The sequence below is a fragment of the Papilio polytes genome, unplaced genomic scaffold (genome assembly GCF_000836215.1).
Source record: "Papilio polytes unplaced genomic scaffold, Ppol_1.0 DF823823.1, whole genome shotgun sequence".
In the NCBI taxonomy this organism is placed as follows: Eukaryota; Metazoa; Arthropoda; class Insecta; order Lepidoptera; family Papilionidae; genus Papilio; species Papilio polytes.
The window spans coordinates 1,385,610-1,410,989 of record NW_013525381.1 but is presented as its reverse complement, the minus strand read 5'-3'; the positions used below and the strand labels follow the sequence as shown (position 1 = coordinate 1,410,989).

Genomic DNA, 25,380 nt, shown 5'->3' with positions numbered 1-25,380 from the left:
TAATTGATTTTTAAAAGTTCCGATAGAAAACGATTAATCTTAGAACAGGTAAGTTGGTATTGTAGACACACGAAGGAATGTAGACAAGGGAAAAATGCAGCCAGCTATTTAGTTTTGTTGTCAGTTCCCAGGGGAGATATCTAATCAGAGATTTACACGTCATTACGATTCGTCTGGATGTCCTGGGCCACGCTCGTCCCGCGGGCGCCTCTCACGCGCTTTACCGACTAAATTAAATATTTATTAAAATAGAGGAACGGCTTCCTTCAGATAAGAAACTTCTCACGAGCGTGGGTGTCTGTCTAGCTTCGGGCTTCGCCCTTCGGGACATCGGAATAGATTTATTTTAATAACATAGAATCTAATAACAACTTTAAAAATAATCGATCTTATTCCTTAGATCGCGGCTCTTAAACATCTCATTTCTTTATTTACGCCCCGACTCTGTTCGTATTTCCATTATAATTTGTGGTGAATACAATAAAAAAGTCAAAACATATCAAAGGGCGCCGCGCCAGCAACGAGCCCCCACGAATGCCCATGGTTTACTTTAAAAAAACGACACTCGGCCCACTGCATAGTCTTAAGCCATAACATATTAGGTGATTATTTTACGGCACATGTTTCACTTAATCCGTCTTACTTAATTTATTTGTAGTGTAAATGCTAGATGGTGGTTATATTTAATGTTGTTTAAATGGCGGCGCGCGGGACACCCCGGAGGGTGGTCGTCTGCGGCAACGGCGAGCTATGCGCACTGTCAACACGCGGCCTCCGGTACACAGTTTTTTGTGCAGCACATGTGCGCCCCCGCCCCGCCCGCGCCGCCTCCTCGCCGCCTCCTCGCCGCCCAGACACAGCTCCACACAAATATTTATCTTCTATTCTAAAACGCTTAGAATTGCCAGCATCAAGAGCAATATTGTTCCTTGCCTTCCCCGAATCAATATACACTTTACATTGCTACGTTAAATTGTTTTCCGTTTCTTCAGATATAGTTCTTTTGTTCAACTATCCAACTACTAGCTACTATTATGGTTTTAATATCTTCTATTTCGCCTTGCATCTTCATTTTAACTCATGTATAATATGGGATAAGGAGAAAGTGGTAATGGACGTTGTTACTTTGAGTTTTGTTTCCGTTGTATTATGTTGAGGTTTAATTCAGCATGTACTCTGAAACATTATAATTTACGTGTATTATATCTATTGTTTGTGTAGAGGCATGTTATCATAATACGTTGCTTGTCAAACCCTTCTAAATAAATTAGTACCGTCTGATGACTGCGCTAAGCAGCGCTGGACAGTAAAAATAAACCAAGTAACGGCGCAATCCATTAATTGACTGGACTAGCTGCTGTACGAAAAAAGTCTATCAGATAAAGTGGGTAAGTGTTTACGGTTTCTCACGAGCCTCGCCCAACCCTCAATGGCGCCTCGCTGATTGATAGTAGCTTAGTCGACCTTCGCACCTTTACCGATATAATTCAATGTCATCTTTATTTTCTTCTAGTTAAGGTTCGTATTTGAAACATCAATGCAATGTTATTACATTCAAATAAACTTTAATTTTTGTCAGGGAATATTCAACTTTCTACAGTCGCAATAAAGTTTGTTATCTACTGCATAGGTAAGTATTTAAATCTCATTCAAGGAATTCTGCACCCTCATAGCTTGTACCTGTCCGCGGCCACCTCCAAAGGAATCGACAAAAAATGTTATGTTAATGCCTTATATCAGAATGTTATTCATTGTTGCTATAATAGCGTTGTTATCAATTGGTTAACATTGTCTCGTTCAGTCGGCATCGACTTCACCGATGTAAGTTATTCGAATGTTAATTGGTATTTATGAAAAAAACACTTTCATGCTTGTCACTTCGACCCCAAAATGCGGCGAACAATCTGTGAAATCGACAAAATGTAGTTCAAATTCACGCTCAGTTATTGACTACTTAAATTGTTAAGTTGGCGGGAAGAGGAATTCATACCAAGTCTAAAATAAAACAACACCGCACTGGTCCGCATACCGGCATCAATGTATTTCTTTTTTCCAAGTTACTCACCTTCTAGTTACCACAAAAATGTTGGTAACATAATCCGAGATTTTTTTTATAATCTTTGCCGTCGTGCAACCACTGATTGTTTACCTCATTATTAAAAATTTACAACCCTCTTGTACATGTTAAAGTGATAAGAAAAACTGTCGAAAGGAGATCCAATTAAATCTTTAGTAACCAAAAATGTAATCTAAACTTGTATTTTTATTGTCCTGGTATTCCACCTAGAGTTGGCAACCCAAACCGGGCGAGCTTGGCCGGTGCGGCGCGGGCGTTCGCTCTGTAATCCCATCGCCGGTGTCGATTTACGGCGCCTCCCGCAATTATCATATTCCACCTAAACACATAATATTGTGCACGCAATTTTAAAAATAACTTGCGTCCGGCCGACCTCAATCGAGTCTGATTTATGGCCGTGGTCATGCGAAGCTCAGTACATGTGCACCAACATTGTATTTGTTTCCTCTAAACGTTATAAGGTCTTTTTTTATAATATAAGATGGCAAACGAGCAAGCGGCCACCTCAATCCACCGAAATGGAAAGCGACCGCTGCCCATAAACATCCGCAATTGCAGATGCCTTGCCTACCTTTAATTGACGGAGGAGGAGACGCACATAAAGAGGGCATTTCCCCTTCCTATGCGTCCTCCACCATCAAATCCACTTTTCCTTCCCATCCTTTCCTCTTAAGAAAAGGGTGGAAAGGGAAAGTGACTAAAATTAGGCCTCCGGCATCACACTCATCAGACGAAACGCGAAATTACTTCCACTTCTCGCCTGTTTTCTGTGTGGTCGTGGTATTACACCGGGCAAGCCGGCCAATTGGTGTGAAGATGTTAAACCGGGCTCTACCACCGTCTCCAAAAAAATTAAATGTTACAGTGTGTATTTTATGTTTAAATTTAATACTACAGTGTAACACATTAAACGTCGCCAAATATTCAACCTACTCAAATTTTTACAACAATAACTAATTTATAGAAATCCCAACAAATAAATGGTTCCTATAGTAGAGTCAATACTTTGTCAGCGAGTGGAATAAAGATGTATAAACAACAATTATAATAGAACCTTTTACAACCTAGAGTCTAGAGTCACATGACAGCGCGTGTAACAAAATATTTTTCTCAATTGGAAATAAAGACTCAAAGCAATAAGCAATGATTTAGTCATACTTTAATATAGCTAGCACGACTAACAATGAATATCATATGATGGGCGATAACGGATATAATTCATCTCAATAGTGGAGCAGTGCGTTTGCGATTGTGTTAATTCGCAGTAACAGTTATACATACATATGTCAATGCTATTGTGTCGCCCGCGGCCGAATCAACAATGTATGTGCACTAGGACCTCTCGGTTCACTAGGGTTACCATACGATTTTAACAATGGAATAAATATTACGATTAAGATATGTAGAAAACTATGATTAGTACAGTCATTTGTAACAATATGAGTATATTGTAATTAAATTAAGCGAAAAGTTCTATAACGTAAAAATTCTACATTTTAATTCAAGCACCTTACATAATAACATTGCTCCTACTGTTCACCCAAGTTTGTTTGTTTGGGCTCAAAATTATCTTAACTTAAGAAGAGTAACATTCCGATTCTATTTTTAATGTGTCCGATAGTATTGTGTTTATGGTGAGCGTAGTCATGAATCAAATGCATGAATGAGCTCCGAATGGCCACGTGGCGCAGTTCTCACGCCGTCGCCGCCGGCTTTTTATCGCGCCTTCATTTTTTCGAGGCGGTGTCGCGTGGGTTACATCTGCGCGTCCACGCAACACCCCCACGAAGCTGCACATGGCGCTTGCTTCGCTAATTGCCTTGTCATGGAATACTTGATACTCTCACTCCATATCCTAGACATAACAAAGTCGACAACCCTAACAAGTACATGATATGTTTTAAAAATTCGAAACGGCATTGAATTTAAAATTCAAAATGTCTTTCCCCTTGTCTTTCCTAATAATAAAGAGTTCACGGCCGTACACGTTTATGACATATGTTTAATTTTAATGTAATTAAAATTAACAAGAATGGACTACGTTATTTTTTTGATACACTAACATTGTACTTGAATTAAAGTTCTAACAGCATGCATGTATATCTCTTTTAGTGTATTTCTTTGAAAAAAAACCTTTCTAAAACTACAAATCAGGTCATGGTTTAATTCACAGAGAACTGTAAATTACAGACAAATTTCCAGTCATGAAATGGAGTTTGAAAAAGAGTCAATACGTTTTTATTTATAATAAAAAGAGATTGTTCCATATAAAAAACACTCTTGTTTTAATTCAAATGAAACATAGCAATAAAAAAAATACAAGCCATTTTAATAAAATAAAAAAATGGCGACCAGTCTTTGTCAAATAGAACGTGTCAATCCTTAACTTTTTTGGACAGATTTAAAGGCGGAAATAAAACGGTCAGTACTGACAAGTATTGTCAGACCGTAAGACAAATTCTGGCAAGTCGTGCAAATTGCTCAAGTCAATAAAGAGTAGACAAAGGTAATGGTGATGTTCTTTTTGTATTGTATTAGTTTAACAAACGGTTGTCACGACTCGGAGCAGTCGTCTGGGGCCAGTGGACCCTTCATGTGTCAACAGATGTAATGAGAATGTTTGTCGCGACGTACAGTCAGGCAATTTGGCGGTTTTCTACCTTAAAAGCTAAAGTCGCGTGAACGTTTGGGATGCATTGAAACGACGACGTGGACCAAAAACCATAAGATGCGACCTTTTTGCGTCGGAACAAAAAAAGGTCAGCCAGTGGTACACGGCTAATTGCTTTTTGTTATTATGCCGTCCCTTGCACAACAAATCGCTACCTAATTGGTAGAATTTGTCTCGTGGCAAGAAAGAGATTTTCTGTAATTGGAACACAGAGGATTGCCATGATTGTACTTACTTCCAACCGTGAGGTTTCATTACCATGGTACGTAAGAAATAATTAATATCTCCGTTTTTTGTAGAGAATGAAAAGGGTTGACAAAATTCCTTTTTACATGTGTTTCCGCAATGAAGGTTCGGCTACTCGTATAGAACATAATGTGAATGTTATAAAACGAATCAGTTCAAATTCCTTAAACGTAAAATTGCTTGGAAGTAAATGAGAATTAAAATAAATGCAAGTCTTAAAACACATGCCGTTCATAAAAATTATATAAATATGAATTAAGTACGGTTGCAATACACTTTCTGATCTGATTTCAAGATAACTTGAGGACAAAACGGTGGTCGAAGTGTGTAATAATTGAATACTAATCATAATAAAAACAACTCCCAAATTGAAAAAAAAAACATTTAAAATGCTTTTCATACAAGAAATTGTCAAAAAGAATTAACATAAAGTATATAGTAATATCCATTATTCCATTTGCCCATAAAATGGCAATCAAAATCCCTATCTCGCCCTGGATTAAAGGTTTAAGAATTAATATCGAATCAATATAATAAATACAGAAAATATCACAATAACAACATTTTTTAAACATCTTGTTTTCTTTTAAAAATAAAAGAGAACGTAGTTTTTTATTTAAAACAAACCGGTGTTAAAAACACGAATTAGGACGGTCCACCAAAATTAGGAGCAAAATGAGGCCATCAACGTTCTAAATGTTTAGTGATGGGCATCGAGTGCTCCGGGCGCGATCGTGTCTCGAATTAGTGGCGAGAGGCGACGAAACATGGCCGCGGCCTTCGATACATACATACCTGTAGATACCGAGAAAGAATACGTGTCCTTACAATGCCTGTTAATATTATCAACAGAAAAAAGTCATAAATGACAATCAAATCAAAAATTATTTAAATAATGTGTATTTTACTGGAATCGATAATTAAATGGAACGTGTTTAAAGAACGGGTGACGTCATCAGTATTCTCTCATTCAGAAGACGGTCAGCAGATGCTAAGCTCAGGCGAACTTTTCAATGAGAGGCAATAAACAAAGTAATTTGTACGAAGTTGACATACGCAACTCGCCAGCCGTCACTTACTCGCTGTTGTAGTGTTTCCATAAATTCCATTTTTACAGGAATTCCTATTAAGACTTCGAAAAGTAACATTTAGATTTTATATCTGGGCCAGTGCCGAATTCATTTTATTTCTCCATCGTAGTATTTTATTTTGTATTACATTCTTCTTTTAAAAAAAATTATAACAGTATTGTAAGAGGCGATATTTTTCAGCATGTTTGTTCCATCTTTATTAACTAAATGCTTTAGTGTTTCTTTAAAATAAAAATGAAACATTCAAATTGGGAACGTAGCACTCGCACCGAGCAGTCGACGGCCGCTCGCCTAACGACAGCGCCAACAGTTATGTTCATTTCTTGTTCCTCAGAGATTGGTTTTTTGTACGTCTACAGATTTGTGTAATTCCGAAACACTGTTTTTTAGCAATTCCAACGAAAATTGGAACCTGTAGGTACATAAAGCTGTTGTTAACGAAAACGTGTTTTGTATTTTATGTACACTTATTTATTTAGTGGCATTTTCAGTGTATCCGGTAATAACGGTCGTAGACGTTTAATATGTATAAAATTACTTAATAGTATTCTGCCTTTGATAAATGTTATTAATTCTTTAAAAAAGTGTTTATTCGTAAAATGAATTTAGCTATAAAATAATTTCTTTCATAAACAGTAAGGAATTAATGTTCTTTGCTGCATATTTTACCTTACCGCACAGATATATAGTTATTATAAATTGTCTTTTTCAATCCCTCTATAGGAACCTGTTATTATATTACAGGCCACGCTTACTACATCAAAATAAATTTCTTGGAATTAACGGTCTTATAAACTTCGATTATAAAATATTCCATTTTAAATTTGCACGTCGCTGCTCACGTTGTCTATTTCATTTGGGCATTGTTTACTTTTGCGTATGAATATCAATGACTATTGAGACAATCCGTCTATTGAATTGTAAGGTGGCATTAAAATATTAATAGTATACAGGAAATACTCGAAAATACAATATTAATACATTTTTAGGATAACAATTGTGTTAATACGAGTAACGCCACTAATGAGTGGCGTCGATTACTGTTGCCTGCAAATCTTATTGTTCCGTGATTTTAAAATTAAAATTAACTTGAAATTGAATTTTAATTTTTTTTAAAACGATAAGGTATCTAATAGATGTAGTTTTCTGTTTATTTTTAAACCACGAAAGTAGAGCTTTTGTCTTACGTCGTTAATTCAAAGAACATATTGTCGTTTCTTAGAGTTGTGTAAATGAAGGTCACCCTACACAGCGACCGTGGCCGAAGCTTCCTGCGGTCAGACTCAATTAAAACTCATTGCAGGAGCGTGCGAACTGACCGCTGGCACCCGTCGCCCTCCTCCGCCCCCCGCCGCAGGCGACCCTGCGCCCGCCGCGGCCGCTCCCCTAACCCCACAGGAAATAGTGCTTGTCTAACTTCACTCCGGGTTTTCGGTCAATAAACTCTCTATTGATACATTACGTTTCGCGAATCACTTCTTTCCTTCATTGATTTATGTTCAAACGGACAAAAATTTGTAAAATTGCCTAAGCATTTGCACTGTCAAGCACCGTCGTTGAAGATTTCTGATATGCCTTATAGTAAAGTGTATCTAAAATTTACAAAACATTATTCATTCAAGTTCTTAAAGCCGTTTTAATAATTGTGTCGCCGTCTTCCTTCACTATTGTTATATGTCACAAAGTAATGAAGGGTTCACACTGATTCATTACATGCAATGTTGATAAACTCAACCACCTTAATGACTCATCTTGGCACTTGAAGCATTGTATACAACGTGTAGCTGCGTGCATTGCATAGTCATTTTTTGTATTCTTTGGCATTCTGACAAAACAGTGAAAACGCAATGACCCTTTAAAAGAATGTATCAAATAACAGTAGTATGTTAATACACATTAAATTCGTTAGTCACTTGAGTTACCGAAAAGAAGTGAATAACGCATTTGTAAAATTTAATTCATAATTCTTGCATAGTTAAACCTAAGTTTTACTAATTAATACGGCTATGTTTTAAAGCTAAACCAAAAAGAAAGTCATAAAAATTTATAAACACTACATATAAAATAAATTGCAATAAATATGTGAAAACAAGTATGTCCAAGCTATTTAATAGCACTTTCAGTATAAAATGAGATTAGCATCAGTAACACAGGACATGGCGTGGCTTATGGAATGTGTATGGCGGAGCGATAACGCCCCCATTTCAGTCGCTTATTTGACCGACATCGACAATGATAACAGCCCTGCAAATAGTTTACACATATTGCTAAATATTATCATCGGTTTCACTGCTGAAATGCCTACAAAATTATTGCTATCGCTGTTATTCCTTAGCGAAGAAAAAGGACGACAGTATTTTCTAGAAGTGAAGGACAGTAGAATAACAGTTGTTATCATAATACAATAAACAAATTTATACAACAGACATATTGAAATGTCTATGAACAATATGGCGCCACTAAAGATAATTAATTAGGAGCTAAAAATAAACACCTCCACGACGCTGTGATCTATTTTTTATTTCTAATTTTCTATATTTAAACGTCAAGTTAACAATACAAACAATTTTGTAAGTTAATTATTAAAAACTGACATATGTTTTGTACATACGTTTTGTCAGTAGGAACATGGTTAGAGGAAAATCATAAACAGGAAATTGCATTGATCCAGACAAAAAACTATATGTAAGTATGTTCAATGCTATATTACGTCATAATAAAGCTTAATTATGCAAGTTAATTTGATATCTTTGAATATGTAAATGTTTTTGATAAATTTTGATTCCAAAGATAAGCGATTATACGATCAAAAATGTTAATAATTAAAAAGAAAATATACTCGTTACGTTTAATTGTATATACAATTGCCATAAATTTACATAAAATTCTCTTTTACAGATTATAAATGAAAAATTACTGCAAATGTTATGTCGTAAAAAGTTATAAAGCGTCTACGCCGTTGGTGTATTAAAAATAGAGTATAGGTAGAATAGAGACGAGTGAGGCGGCGAGACTGTGAGGCCCGCATTTTGTGCCTGGCACTCAAGGCCCGCGAGTCATTGCTCGCCGTGGCTCAAGGCGAATCCGCAACCGCCCATAAACCGCCGAATGTACCACCGACTATTCTTCATATAAAAAAATTAAACAATACATTTTATGTATCACATTTGGTATTGAAAAATAACTAAAAGGAAAAAGTTAAAAAAAATCTCGCATTTTTCATTGGACTATCTCATCTGTCAACTTGAAATGGAATTTTACCAAAAATATTTTCTAGGTGGTAACATTCAAAGGTAATAAATAGGACTGAATTTCTATATAGACTATGTTTAGGTCTAGATTTACTGGGGTACCTCAGGGGTGGAGGGCACAAGGCTTCGCGGCGTATGTCGTAGCGGCAGCGACCCGATAAGGACTCGGCGGGTGTTCTCGAAATAGAGGCCATTCGACGAACCGATTCGAACTGGTTTTATTAGTATTTGGGCGGGACAAGTAGGGCTGCCAACTTCCAGATAAATCTGAACAATGGTTCAGATTTATCTGGAAGTTGGCGGCCATTGCTGCGAAAAGAAAACCATGCCATGTCAACCCTTGACTTCTTGGTATATGATGAAATGAAGCTAGATTTAGTGGCGTTCTTCACATAAAACACTCAGACCCTCACACAAATCCAGGGGTATTTTGGTTAAACTCAAATTGTTAGCAGCCCTAGGTGCTGGGCGCCTGCGCCGGCGCGAGCCGATAACGTCTATTTGGGATTACATTTAAATGCTTTCACGGTGTATCTTCCCACCGTTCTGGTACGAATATATGTGATGTTACATAAAAAGACTTGGTATATTTTTACCTAATTATGCTAGACAATCATGTGAATTGAATTCCTTTACTCAGCTTTTTAGGTTACAAGGCAAAATACTGAAGTACTCTTTCTATAATAAAGATAATTAAAAAAGTTAAATCGAAACACACCATTCCGTTTTTATTTGCAAACTAGCTTTCGCCCACGACTTGGCCCGCGTGGAATTAAAAAAAAGTGAGTAGCCTATGAGTTCTTCTAGACTATCTTCTACGTCTATGGCAAATTTCATCGAGATCCGTTCAGCCGTTTACGCTACAAACTCTAATAAACATCCAGCCATCCATCTAAACTTTCGCATTTATAACATTAGTAAGATTAGTAAAATTGCATATTTAGAAGGCATTTTAGACTTCGGACAGAACTGCAATACACCACAAATTGTAACACATGCTCTGTGTAATATCTTCTAAATGCGTATTGCGTCAATACTCAATTCATTGTAACACGATGCCTTCATAACCAACAGGCCTACTCGATATATTAAAGTGAGCGCTGTCCTATTTATTAATCAAGAATATGTGTACGTAAAGAAATTCTCCACCCCTGATACATAGAAAAAATAATTATATAATACATTTAAATTACATTCCACAGGCAATAGTAAGATAAAGTTAAAATTAGTAGAATGAAATAAACATAACCATGAGTTAAAAATAATAATTTCTTGAGTTTAGATTAATATCTGCTACGTTATTATGGTAAACGTTAGTATAGTACTTTGTGAAATAGCTCACAGTACGTACATTCGACATTCCAGCAAGTTTTTTGTACTATCGCGGTTATCGGTGGCCGTTTTAGCGACCATCTGCCGAAATAGTGGGCCCCAATGCCCGCCAGATAAACACAATCCTCCGGGTTCAGGGTCAACCGCTGGGGGCAAGTTGGCAGTCAAGCTATCAACTGTACAATAACATCTTGTTAGCAGAATAGGACTTAAGTTTGTATATAATCTGTGGGACTTAACGTGACGTAACCTAACATATGCAGAGCAATATACAAGTCATTGACAGCCGGTCCATAGTCATATTTTAAAACTAATATAGTTTGAATTCTTTCTTGATTTACTTGAACAAGCAAATAGGGTAGATTTTATTGCAATCTCCACTAAAAATATATCGAGACAAGGCAGTCGATAATTAAATATCATACACTAAAAACTGTTAACGTACTTATATTAATGTTCAGTTCCTCAAACGTCAAAACTTGTGAGTATGTGGTAATTTTTATCAAGGTAAAGCGAATGATAACCATCACACAAAAATTACACATCAATTTGTCATGTTACGACACAGCGTCACCTAATTTTATGTCTCGAATTTTATAATTAATTTCTGTAATGTGGAATACATTACAGTTCGTTAGCAGGTGGAGAAATGTAATTAAAACAATTTGCTTAACACACCTGCTAATAAAATACGGTTCTTTAACACATTTTGTGTACTCTAAACTAGAACTGAAAAGATATAAAATCTAATTCAGGAATCTGAACATAACAGCTGAATATTTGCTTGGACAAGAATTCAAACAAACATACTTATCTTAACAAAATGTACAATTGCCTCCACTGGCGGTTATTCTGATTACAGAATAATGATCCATTCTTTACTGAGACGTAAACTTCACCTCCTTTTGTATAACTATTCACCTACCACTAACTATTGTGTAGTATTGGAAACTCTTTTTTTTTTAACATTTTCGAATTTTCAAGCTTTCCAGGTCTACAACGTTCGAACGATTTTCGCTAGTTGGTTATCGACAGTGAACGCGACTGTACACTTATAAAAAGTCTGACTAGCTCAACTTATATGTTGCATTAAAACTGGTAAGTGTCGACTGACAGGCAACATTATGTATTCAGTAATTCATACTTGATACTTCTTAGTGGACTGAATAAAAACTAATTCCGTTGAGCAATGTCCGCTTTTACTACTTTTTATAACCGACCAGTGAATGCTTGGATCCAACGCGTGAGTTTCATTGATATTTACCCAGGCTATCGTGAGCCGCACTTTATATAGAACACACTAGCTTTTTATTAATTACCTGATTGAAATTGTGATTAAATGAGAAGTTGATCTTAAGCTATGTGCGTATGTTTGGTAGTGTAAGTGATAAGTGAAGCAAGAATCAGCAAGACTATTTAACTTTCAAATAGAAAATATAAATAACTAAAATTAAAATGGAGAAGCAGTGATTCCAAAAAATTTTTCTATGATTTCCTACAAGTGTTTCAACAATGGAAACGCGTTTAAATGACTTCTACATTTTGGAATGCATAGCTGTGAAATTCATGTATATTTTTGCAGATTTAATATATTTACAGCTTGTTAAGAATGCTAGAAATGGTATATATATTTTAATATGTGACGGCCTCATGGCCTAGTTGAAACTGTAACTGTCGGCATTTTTTACTTTATATACTTGCAAGTCTAATTCATACACGTTTCACAAGGTGTTTGGTCCAATTTAAACTGTAATAGGCGATAATGAAATCTTGTACAGTAAAAAGATATTTTAATAAAGCACGAAAATTTTTGAAATTCCAATATCATAATAAGTAACGATCGAGAGTTTGGGGCAGATCAAAAACCAGGTGCAAAGATGTGCTGAAAGACATGGGCGAGTGCCAAAATCCAGATCAGGATGTAAAGAAAAAAGAGAAGTGGTAGAAATTAACAAAGACAGCTGACCCCACTACAATATGGAATACAAGATATAGGAAAAGTGAGAATGTTTATAAAAAATAACAAAATAAGTAAGCCAATATTCAGTTCATTGCAATATTGCACAAACAATTTTACAAAAATGTTTTCTTTGATGTTCACGTAATATTATCCAAAGACCACGAACGATATTGTGAATTTTACCTCAAGCATTTGTATTTATTTGTAATATTTATTGTCGCTGCTGATATGCCCGCATTTATAATAAACACAAAAATTTCCTCATGATGACAGCAGTTGTCTTATAACAATTGTATAAAAATTGCCACTTATGCAAAAATACTATAATGAAATGCGACTCCAAATTCAAGGAATGGTATACTAAAGTACAAGGATTTGATAGTTTTCTACATATTCGGAGTAAATTAGAATATTCATGAATTAAAAAATCTCTACATTGGACTACACCGCACAAAGGATCTTTCTGTATTTTCATTCTGAGCACTTATCGCTACTTAGCGTTTAAAGTAATCTAACCTTAAATTAAGATCACATATTTAATTACTTGGTTGACCCAAGACTAAAAGATTATATATTTTAGACAATAGTCCTTCCAAAGTTCCAAACTGTGTATCCAGGTTGTTAAATTATAGGATAATGCGCAAACGTTCTACGACAAAGATAACTTTTTATAAGTTGGTCATTTATGACTATGTGAACGTTTTATGAATAACTTATGCGAAATATCAATGATTTAATCATCATAACTGCTAGTCAAGGTCAAGTCTATAGAATGAAGGTTTTATGTGATGAATAAATGATCACACTTCCGGTCCTCGATGTGATGGCCAATAAATAATGATGACATCGTTTCTCTAAGAATAAATGTAGAACCTTCTAAAAGATATTCTACTATTTAGGACAAAGACTAAATTATGGTCTTAGATCAAAGATGATATAGATACTAAAGTTTTAGTGACGTCACCGATTGCTATAGTAACGCTGTTAAAATTATTACATATCATTTGCTATCTCTTGTTTACTATGAATAGTAAGGTATACATTTTCCGTTTGCAAATTTTTATAATAGTGAGGGAAAGGATATAAGAAATTTTGCTAACAGATAACGCACGGAACCGTCAGTACGCCACGAGTTCGCGGAGAAGACAATAAACTGAGGCAAATGATTCGCCGGTTCCCACGGGGCCGCTGGCTATCATTCCGGTTTTCGCCAACTTAAGTGTTTGTTGTCAAATTAATCGGAAGGCGCGTCAGTGTGCGGTGTGCGCGACCAGTCGAGCGACTATTCATTCATAGAGACTGGTATGCCGTGCCAGCTAGACCGAGCGCTGCTCGCCTCGACCGACCTTCGGCGCCGCAAAAACTGTGAGACAACGCCGATCGCAACTATGTGGAAGTACCAGCTGAGTCCAGTACCACTCCCACGTCCCGCAATGCTCCCACAGGACGTGCGAATTCACCTCGCAACCGCAACGACATGCACTTTTTCCTAACGTCCACAAGAATAGATAATAGAAAGACCTGTTATGTACTTTATCAACCAACTTTTCTTTTAAAACGCACAATGGATAACGTTAACGTGAATCGCAAACGACGGTCGTATCTAAGAATATTCCAAAACGAAAAAATAAGATAAGTAGAATACGACAAAAAACGGCAGCGAAGCAAGAACATAAAAAGTGTCATTTTTGAAATTGTATCGCAATGACATCATGGCACTGCCGAGCAGAGATTTCTTCAAGCTTCACATAATAATTTGTACTAAATTTTGATTTTTCGTCAACTTCGACACTACATTTTAATTTCAATTAAGAACCATACAGTTTAAAATTAAGTATATTTATTAATTTTAAAATAAGCGCATTAATGATTTCGCAGTAGTAATATTATCTTATATTTTAAATCAGGCCATTCTATTACCAGGCTATCATGACTTGTTGTGAAATAAATTACACCTGCACGAGTAAGATCACTCGTGGCTCGTCTCATCAAGACGGAGCTACGATTCTATTTAACAAGATTTGTCACGCCTATTATTAAATCACTACAATAAATTCAATAGCGCAATTCATTTGAACAAAGTATACTCGCCGTATAGATTCTGAAAGGAATTTTAGATTTTCATTTTAACGCAAACTATATATACTATACCGTAAAATATATTTTTCATTGTATTTCCAACATGCATATATAAGACAAAACTTAAAATCAATATAATTCATGTCAGTTAGAAATTAGATAAGACTTTCAAAATTAAATTGTCCAATTTCTATGATAACGGCTAGTTGCCAGGTGGTAGCTTGGTGAAATGCGAATATCGTAATCTATCTCTGTCTATCAAGTATAATTCAATAGAGACAAGAGAACTTGAAATCGGCACCATTATGTTGTTGATACATGTTATAGAAAACTGTGTTGCTAACCTAACAGTATACTTAAATAACAAATTCTAAGTATTTTTATAGAAATTTGCAGACTCGACGTTCATTAACATTATAAGCATGAGACGTTTAGATCCATCTGTCGGCGACTGTACATTACGTCATATGATTGTATTTGCTTAAATTCTTGCGTTCTCATTGAGCGCCGGATGGTCTGGAGTCAACGAACTCATTATTGTGCGCGGTGTGACAGAATTTTAATTATTTTTATATCTGTCTTTATCTATAAGTAAATTCTATAAACCTAAAGATATCGCACGAGACAGCATAATGTACAAAATATTATCTGATTGATGTATTTACAATTTTTTAGTCAGCCATACATTTAGCTATGCGGCGCCTAGAGTTGCGGGCGCCCTTGGCCAAGTCTGATTTTGGAATTTTCCTCACAATCTCTGACACCTATTGCCTTATGATGCTTGCTGAGTATAGATCGTACAAGTTTTATTCCATCTTTAGATTAGTCTCGTTGTGTCACAAGACTAGTATTGTCTCGTCTTTGTCCAAATTAAGGACATCCTTCTTACAAACCACATAGCTCAGGTTATCTAGTCGAATAATTATAGGTACTCTAAAACTTACTTAGTTTTGGTGAATTTCAATATTATTAATTTTAATATTTAATTGAATTATATTTTAAAAATTTCCACTAAGCATTTGTAAGATTACTGAGCTAGTTTTGACACTAATTTTACCAAAAAAACTGCTATTACTAGCAATTGTTATTATATTTTTTGCATTAAAATATAGCACAAAAGTAGTAAGTATAAAAAATAGTCTTTAAAATTGTCTGTGTAATATATAAAAGAACAGGAATAGGGAATCGGCGGCGCGACGGCGTGTGCTGAAACCCATCGGTACCTCAGCGGTGACGTCACCGGGCGCAGGCTGCCGCGAGCCGAGCGCCGAGCGCCCACCAAGGACAGTAAACATCAACAGGTCAACGCTCGCCGCCGTCTCTAGCCAGCTTTTTTCATTTCGGCCCTGACTGTCCTACGATCTCTTCATGATTAAAGAGGCCCGATAAATGATTGACAAACCTGATTTTCGTTTATCGACAATATTTCTTGAATGAAACTATAAAAATATCTTAATTTTATTGCAGATCGAAGCTAGGATATCATAAATAAGACAATTTCATTGACCCTGGTGACTTATATCGAATTTAAAACTAAAACTCATAACGACTATCGTGAAGAGGTGTAGGCAGAGATTAAGTTGTCTTTTCATGTGACATTGACGGAGCTATCGCGTTTTATCGGCTCATCCATTAATACACATAAGGTTACTCAACGATTGAAGAAATAAGCTTTTACTGTTCTCTTTTCGTGGCTTTGGATTAGGACCTGTGACTAGACTGAGTACAGAGCACAAATATCCTAAATAATAGCCATATAGTCAATTTATGTTAAGGATTTACGTGTATGTTGGTGTAGTATTATGGTTGGAAGTCACAATTTTCTTAAGGTGATACAAACGAGGCAAGTTATGAACTATAGAAGACATACCACCCTTTCTATTAAACTGTCATGGTTTTTACAAATATAATGTTCGTAAGATACGGGTTTCTTACCACGATTGAATTGTTTTAGCTCCCGATATTTCGGCACAGTTACATGCGCCATGTTCACGGGCTGACTAACTGTTCCAATCGTGGTAAGAAACCCGTATCTTACGAACATTATTCTTGTCATATATTTCACGATAATGCAAGACACTGTATCAATATTAAAATTACTACTATTAAGAAGAAAATTAGAACCGCGCAGTAAATTGACGCAACAATAGATTATCGGCATAAACGTCACAACTCTAACTGACAGCTGTCAATGTCATTGCAAGGATTGAATTAGCGGGCATTTCTGGCAGGACCGCTAGTTCAGAGTTAAAATATCGCAAGTTACAATTATATTAATTGTTTAAAACAACAAAGTTTAAAATTGTAATCGACTCGCCACCCACTTAGCAAACTGTCGCAAGCACCGACCCTCGTAGCTCGTAGATCTGTATCTACTAGATGATCGTAAAACGTGTCAGCGCGAGCCTGTGCAAAGGGATTGAATACTAAATTATACACATTTCATAAACAAAGTCATAATGTAATATCAAAGGAGAAATCTTAGATCCAGCGTTGCTGATATGTAACATGTTCGGCTGAAGGTCGACATTTTTATTAAAATAGGACAAACTATGTGACATACTTAAACGTAATTTTGTTTCTATCATACACATTTTTTCATAGCGATTAAGACCTAATCACTTAAATTTTAATGATGTATTTACAGTGATCATTGATTATTTTAATTCTATAAGTAATAGTTTTTTTAAATATAACGAAAGTAGTTCAAAGGTAAATGTTAATATGTTCATTTATACCTTTACAATGATCTGTTTTCTATTCATAATGATATTGTTATTGTTATCTTGATATTAAGATCAACTCCATCCTACGCTCAACACGTCCGTTGAACGGAACTAGTTTTAAATTCGGAATTCCGGTACACTTGAACTCTTATCTGTATTGTCACGGATCCGGTTCGTTTGAATGACGAATAAAAATGGCGGAGCCGTTGTGATATTCCACGAGTTATATTCGCAAACTTTGTATCTTCTTTTTTTTACTGTAAAATTATAAACTTATTTATGTAAAATCCTCCTTAAACTACATATTTATACTTTTATGTGCTTTAATTGTAAGATTATTATACTTATACTCAACTTTAAAACCGGAAACTCGAGCGTGCAATGTCGATTGACGTTTTTAGAGCAATTTTTTATCTGTCGCCGTTTTGGTTCGGTAATCGCACGGTTACGACTTCGAAAAACCCCTCTTGCACTTATCGCTTACGTTTTAATGGAATTTTTGGTACATAAAAATATTAACATTGTCTTCTAATAGTGCTCAAATATTTGAACATGTTTCTGATTTGTTTCAGTTTAGAAAATATAACAAACTAGCTGTTCCCGTGCGACTTCATCCGCATAAAATTATGAAAATTTTATTTTATTGTTTACATGTGTCAAATTATCAATAGCAAATGTCAAAATGGCATGATGCTGACATACCATGGCAACCTTGATGTTCCTTGATTGGCTTGGTTGGCAGTAACTTATGGTCTCTTTCCCACATTAGAGTTTTATCCAAAATATTTGCCCCCTAAGTTTAATGGCGTGAAAATATACAAATCATAACCAATTTATATACTAATTTGCCTATAAATCTGGAAGTATCAGGTGCAATTTCTACAATTTACAAAGTAGCTTTAATTAAAACTCTTTCTAAAGTTTGATACCGTCATTGCCCCTTCTAGGTTATCGTTAGTGTCATAAAATTTTATATCAGTACGTTAAGGGCTGTCATACACGGATTGCTTAATCGGCCTTAAGCGATTTCGATTCGGAAGATCGCCAGATACCATTCGCACTACCTTGGTGGCATTCACAACTATGCGATCTTCACGAACCTCATGCTCGTTTACACGTCTACGTATGCACTGCCATTAAAAATGTTGCCATCCGTTTGTCACCTTTAAGAAGTCCGTGAATGGCGGTCTTTACTTAAACAAGGTCACAGCTATCTCTAACGTTATTTCCTAAAGAGTAGTTAATTAATTGTTAAATCGGAGATATCATTTTACCAAGAATTAGAAATGTAAATAATGTAATTTAACAAACAATTCTTCGAAATAAACGAGGTCTTACGATTTTGCAAAATAATCTATGTCGAAATGATACAAATGTACTGACAAATTTTACTAATATTATAAATGCAAAGTTTAGATTTATGGATAGATGTTTGTTGGATGTTGTACAACGGATCTGTATGAAATTTGGCATAGATGTAGACCATAGTCTTGAAGAACACATAGGCTACTAGCTTTTATTTTTATTAATATCACGCGGAAGGAATCGCGGGCGAAAACTAGTAGCACAATAATTTTAGATATGTCACGTTTTTCTCGTGTATTCCTATACTCGTGTATCCGAAACATCTTGTCAATTCCACTATTATTAATCTAATGTCTATACATGTTAAGGACTGTAAAGATATTTAATAATGAAGAAATAGCTTACCAAACAAAGCTTCATAGTTCATGTTCTTATTCGACTAAACGGTTTTAGACAATGAGGACGTAAAAATGAAGATCCATAATGAAGACAGCAGTAACGACGCTGGCGCAACTATTACCTAACGGTTGCATCTTCCCAGTAGACCGTTACCTTTAACTTTGTAATATACGAAGACCTTAACGTCAAAGCGAACCCGGCGGAGGAATTCAAAATAAACCATCGTATTACGAGTACTAGCTATCATTCGCGCATCTCTGAAGCGCTCAGGCATTTATTACAAAATTCATTTTGTAAATCTGTAAGCGCTTGAGATATTAAAATCAAATATTTATTGCTCATTAAAGTTATTTTGTGCTGTATACTAAGTTATTGAAAGAGTTTATAAATTACTGTAAAATTTGTAATCTATACTAAAATTATAAAGAGGACAGATTTGTAGTTTTGGACTTTGTATGTATTCAATTCACGCAAAAACTACTATGCCGATTGAAAAATTATTGCACCATTTAAAAGTTATGTTATCACTGAGTAACATAGGCTATGTTTTATATTATTATTTAATTTTACGCGGACGGAATCGTCGCCGAAAGCTAGTAGTAAACTATTGCTTTTGTCAATTTCTAATTCATCATCTTAATCAACAGCCTAAATGTTAATTAAAGATATTAATATAAACCAATATTAGTGTAAAGCTGAAATCCTACCTATCTACATAAAAGAAGTGATATTATAATTACTTTTTAGTATAAGCTTGAGATTAAAGACTAGATTTAAATAGACAATGAAGTTAATTAGGTCGTCATTAATTTGACGCGTAGTCATATCCTGTAGATTTGTATACATTGTGGGAAATTATAGACAAGAGAGAAGTTAAACAAACTTTTATGTCCGTAGTTATTTTAAACCACAATAGCGAGGTGGCTGGGTGGTCGGTAACGGGACATTCGATCGAAAATCACACTTTTTTCAGTTATTTATTATAGGAATCAGGAATAATAATCAGAAGACAGCTATAGTATGGACATGATGACATTCTCGAGGAAGGCGATATAAGAATTACCGGTGAGGGAGTAGATCACACATCAATACAAGATCTAGAAGCGATTAAGGTAAACTTTCTAATCCCCGTCTACTCCTTTTGTTTCGGCCGTGAAATTACAGTAGTATAGTGTTATGTCGATTGTTAATATAGCAATTCAGTAAAAGTTTTTAATCTATTTATAGTAATGTTTAAATATATAAAGTTTTGAACATTAAGTGGGTGTAGGTGAGTATTTTTAGTCGAGATAGGCGATTGTTCGTGGGGCAAACGGTGCCGGCGTGGTGCGGTGTGGCGATGCTGGTTGCATTCCACTTTGCCGCGTTCCATTACGCAGCCCGGCCCGCTCGCCGCTCGCCGCTCGCTACTCGCCGTGGCCGCTCGCCCTTCCGAGAAAACACTGATGTCCCTCTCGCACTAAGCATTCAACTTTATTGCCTATGTTTTGGAATTCTGTTCATTGTTTGTACTTAGCCCGTTTCAATGCGAGTACCTAATGAGGCAACATTTAAACTGACAAACATCCGGTCAAAGGTCGAACACATTTTTTTATTTACCTACCGTCACACTCAAATTTCAAATCTGAAAAATCATAGTTACACTGTTATAATTTGCTAATGTCTAGAGATTTATAAAAATAAATGCATAACTAATGTATGTGTCTTGCCCATAAACAGACAATAACTCCCTTAGTGGAATCGAACTCAGTGTCAACGCAACGCCTTGTTTTACACCAACCGGTGAGTTACAGTTTGCTATTTAATATTCGCTTATCCACTATGGCGTCACACAGTACGCCTTTGAAATAAGAATAAGTGCGGGGCAATAAAATTGTCGCCCTCATGGTATGGTTTGGTGGAGGAAATCAGCCAGTCGGTGATTAATGGAGGCCAGTTATAGCAAACTTCCTGCGCTGCGGAGCTTGCTGTGGCCGGGGCGGTACGGTCTGCAAAAAAGAAACTAAGTCGATCAACACGCGAATCATATTGTCGCCGGCGGCGGCTTTGCTTGGTCATTGCCATTGCCAATTACAACAAAGGACTAGAATCATCGCATCAGTTCGCGCTGTGATTGTTACAGAAATTTTGTTTAAATAACATTTAAAATACATAATTATATTTTGATCATTAGCTAAACATCTAGCTTTTTTAATTTGTAACCATTACTATTAATTAATTTTCTAATGAATTGTACGTTTTTTAGTTAATGATTTTATTTGATGCTTAATAATTAACCAACTATAAAGCTGGTGTCATTTCAACCTATTAGGAGGGTAATGTTTTTCTAACATGTATCTTTGTCTAATTCACGGTGAGCTGTAACTTGATTGATGAATGAAGCTGAAATTTTATATTCTTTCCTAGATAAGGTAAGGGATTTTTGATGTTTTTCTTCATTACTAGTCTTAAATAAGTTACTGATTATCACCTAATTAAATACAGAATTAACAGAAATACATACCTACTTCTTCCGGAATTCGCGATAACTAACGAGTATTCTAGTTATGTTTTTATAATTAGATTGTAACGATGAGATCACATATATATTTTTCGATTACATTTTTTAGCTTTCTCGTTGCTTACATTTGTCGTCCAGAGTTAGTTGACTTTGATTGACTCTCAAGTTTGAAGAAATTAAAGCCACTTTTTCACTTGTATACTACAAGATTTAGCAGTTGACTTGATAAGTTGATGTCATGTACTGAAACAATTTCTAAAAAGAAGGATAAAGTACGCAAGTAATTATAGAAATGGAGTAAACATTTCAAAAACCTTGGCAAGTTGCCGGTCATAAAGACGCATTACTCAACTTTCTTAGGATTATTTAAAAAATTAGAATTCTTTTTTTAGAATGTCTTTGTATTTTTGTACAGGATTTGAGTAAGCCAAACTATTTATAGATAATTTGTTTGTAGAATCTCAAAAGGCAACAGAAACTTCTTGGAAATATTGAAAGGCAACAAAAAACAGTTAACTGAATGGCTTATGGTATGTTTATTATTTTATTACTAACGTTAAGTAAAAGTAACTAAGAGATAACACTTTGTAAGAATTCTTACTCTTTGTGAAATAGTTTGAAAATAACATTGTATCGACGAATTTCAAACCAACATAAACCTGTAACATAACAGTGATGGTAAACACTATGTTTTAAAATGATAGATATTCACAATTCGCTATTATTTACTTAAAGGTATTAACATTGTTTGATGACTCAATTATAATCATTGTATAATTTAAAAGTTGAATAAAAAGTATAATATTTTTTTCACAGGTCTATTTAGAATTTCACTTTACAGAAATCGCTCAAGAGATGTTCTTGGAATATGCCAGCAATACACTGCGGTTCTTCTGGTTTTGATATCCAGGTACGTTGGTGACCTCTTCATACGCTCGTCCTTTAATTAAATAGAACAAACCTAAGGAACATTAGTTGCTTTCACCCTTTTTCACAACATAACTTCATTAAGCGTCGCATGATAACCTAGGCGCAGTCTAATTAATTTTTTTATATTTTTGGAATAAACAACATTAACAATTTATCGTCTAACTGCCATCTATCAAAACAAGTGTAGTACAAAGTTTGGTTGCGTGCGCTGCATTCAATGCACAATAATTTTAATGACGCATGATATTGTCACTATTTATTATCTATCAACAATATTTCGCAATATTAATACTCACTAACTAATTAATTTAGATAAGCGAAAACGCATACGTCGCCATGCAGATAATTTAACCAGACTTTGTTTATTTGATGGGACAGTCCAATCAATTACAAGACCACAAATTGAAGACGATAAACGCATGTTGAAAAAATAAGAGGTGTGTTAGGATTTAATATGAGTAAATAATAATTCAACTATAGCGGTGTACAATAAGAAGGTATTGAATATTTACATTATATTTATTAGATAATGTTAAAACCGTTTTGATATGATATTACGAGTAGTTATATAAAATAATTGGGTATTTCACAAGTACAAAATTAACCAATAACAATGTAATGTTTTAAATTGGATATTATACATCATGGATGGCTATCATAGTAGCTTTTGCCCACGACGCCGTCTGTGTGGAATTAATAAAAATACTTATGGCCTGTACCAGCAAATTGTAAATTGTCTGATAACAACCCAACGTGTATGTGATGGAATTTCGGATTTTGTTCCCTTATCTGACAGTGACGTAATTTTTAAGGTATCGGAACCGCTTTTAACCAGTGGTGGAACGGGTCCTTAGTACCCTATATGTTCTACATCTGTGCTTTGCACATAAATCCATTAGATGTTTTAGAAATACATAGTATCAAACATTAATCCTAACTTTCGTTTTTTTTTTAATTAATATTATTAAGCATGAGAAGTTCCTTTCAATTGTTTTATTTTTAATGAATGAAGTATTTTAAACGTTTACATGTTACTGTATTAACGATTTAACAACGACGGTATTAAAACCTTTAATTCTTAAACAAAAAGTAATAAGTTAATCGAAGTTACACATCAAAGTGACTCAGTTTACCTCCCAACGAGGAAAATAGTCATTTAGGTAAGTAAAACATTATAGTTATGAGCTCATTAACACGATCTTACGACCGGATACTTACTATAAATAAATAAGTAACTGGATATCTATATTTCGGTAACCCTAAAATAAATTATAGATTAACTTAAAAAAAATCAGTATTGTACATTTGGAGTACTTTGAAGTACCTAATCTATATCTGTACTATTATAATAAAGCGTAAACACACACTTCTTTGTTGCCTAAGATGTCAGCAATTACAGCATATTTTTGAAGAATACTTTTTTAATATAAAGCCCTACAATACGTCACGTTTTTGGCTATATATTTTCACGCCGTTAAACTTAGAGGTAAATATTTTGGATGAAATCCCTAATGTGGGAAAGAGACCATAAGTTGCTGCCAACATCAAGGAAATATGATTGCCAAGGTTTGACATGTCATGTCAGTTTGACATTTGCCATTGAATTTGACAAATGTAAACCATAAAATAAAATTTTCATAATTTCATGCAGATGAAGCCACACGGGAACAGCTAGTCTTTATTGACTATCTAGATTAAAAGACCGAGGTATTTCAAAAACGCAATAAATGTTATAGTATACTGGACTCGCTTCTAGAACTTCCATTACTTTAATAAAGAGGACTAACCCATAGAGTAATAAAGCGCCAGCAGACCAAAATAAGACTTATACAATATTCAATCCACGTATAAATAGTAAAATTATGTTTTAGGGAGCTTTGCAAAAAGTTTTAAGATATTTAGTATGTTATTCATCTATGATTTTAAGGATATGTAATTAGGCCGCCAAAGATAGACTACGAAGTCAAGTTGATTTTTCAAGAATATTCACAAATATTAATTTATGTAGATTTAGCAATAATTATCATATTGTCAAACTGATGGTCGTAATAACATTTACTGTTATGTTTATGTGACTGTCGTGTGGCATTCAGGGTTGTTAACCCTAAAATTTTCTATGTATACAAATTTACTTAATAAAAAACAATGTTTAAGTACAATTTTACATGCTAGTTGAATATTAGTAATGTATGTTAATACGACAACATTAAATATCACCGATAACTTTATTAAAATAACAAACAAAAAACATCTCAAATTCAAGTCTACGTAATGTCCGATAAAAGTTAGTACGCATGGCCACCTCGCCGGCCGGCACTGCGATAAACAGCTGACGAAGATTACTGATCGCCTAGATAATTGATTCCGAGTGTCGACACTAAGCTTGTAACTGATACACGTTTTAGATAGTCGGTAACCTTACCGTACTCGTACTATAGTTGTATAAACTATGCGATATATCTTGCTATAAACAACGTTTTTATAAGAGGGGACATAGGAACAGCAAGCCGTCTGTTATCCAACATTGACATCCTCCAGCTGTGGTCATCTTCTAGGAAGAAGTAAGCTCTTATTTTATGAAATCCATTATGTCATCTGTGTTATAGCCAAGGATATTATTATCCTGTCACATTAGGAATTAACGTAAAACCTTGTTCTCTTCTGATTTATTTAAAAATATGTGCGGAAATGAGTTTTCGACCAAAGATAAGTTATTATTACAACGCTTTTTCCATATCTAATATCAGAAATAATTTTTTTAACACAGTAGGTAAGGTAAGTACGTAAGTAAAGCTAGACTTAGCTACTTTGCT

At 34.9% G+C, this 25,380-nt stretch overlaps 1 protein-coding gene across 2 annotated transcripts in view; it reads left to right on the top strand.

Annotated features, from left to right (window-relative positions):
* The window catches only part of LOC106103385 (coiled-coil domain-containing protein 94), a 40,673-nt gene extending 18,126 nt beyond the window's left edge, over window positions 1-22,547 (top strand). The window contains exons 6-8 of one of the 2 annotated variants that reach the window (XM_013283132.1): window positions 20,857-20,919; window positions 22,095-22,167; window positions 22,454-22,547. In XM_013283132.1, coding sequence (XP_013138586.1) covers window positions 20,857-20,919; window positions 22,095-22,132 — 101 coding nt within the window. In that variant the 3' untranslated portion in view covers window positions 22,133-22,167; window positions 22,454-22,547. The other variant, XM_013283133.1, reaches the window with a different exon arrangement.
* Window positions 22,548-25,380: the final 2,833 nt, after the last annotated feature.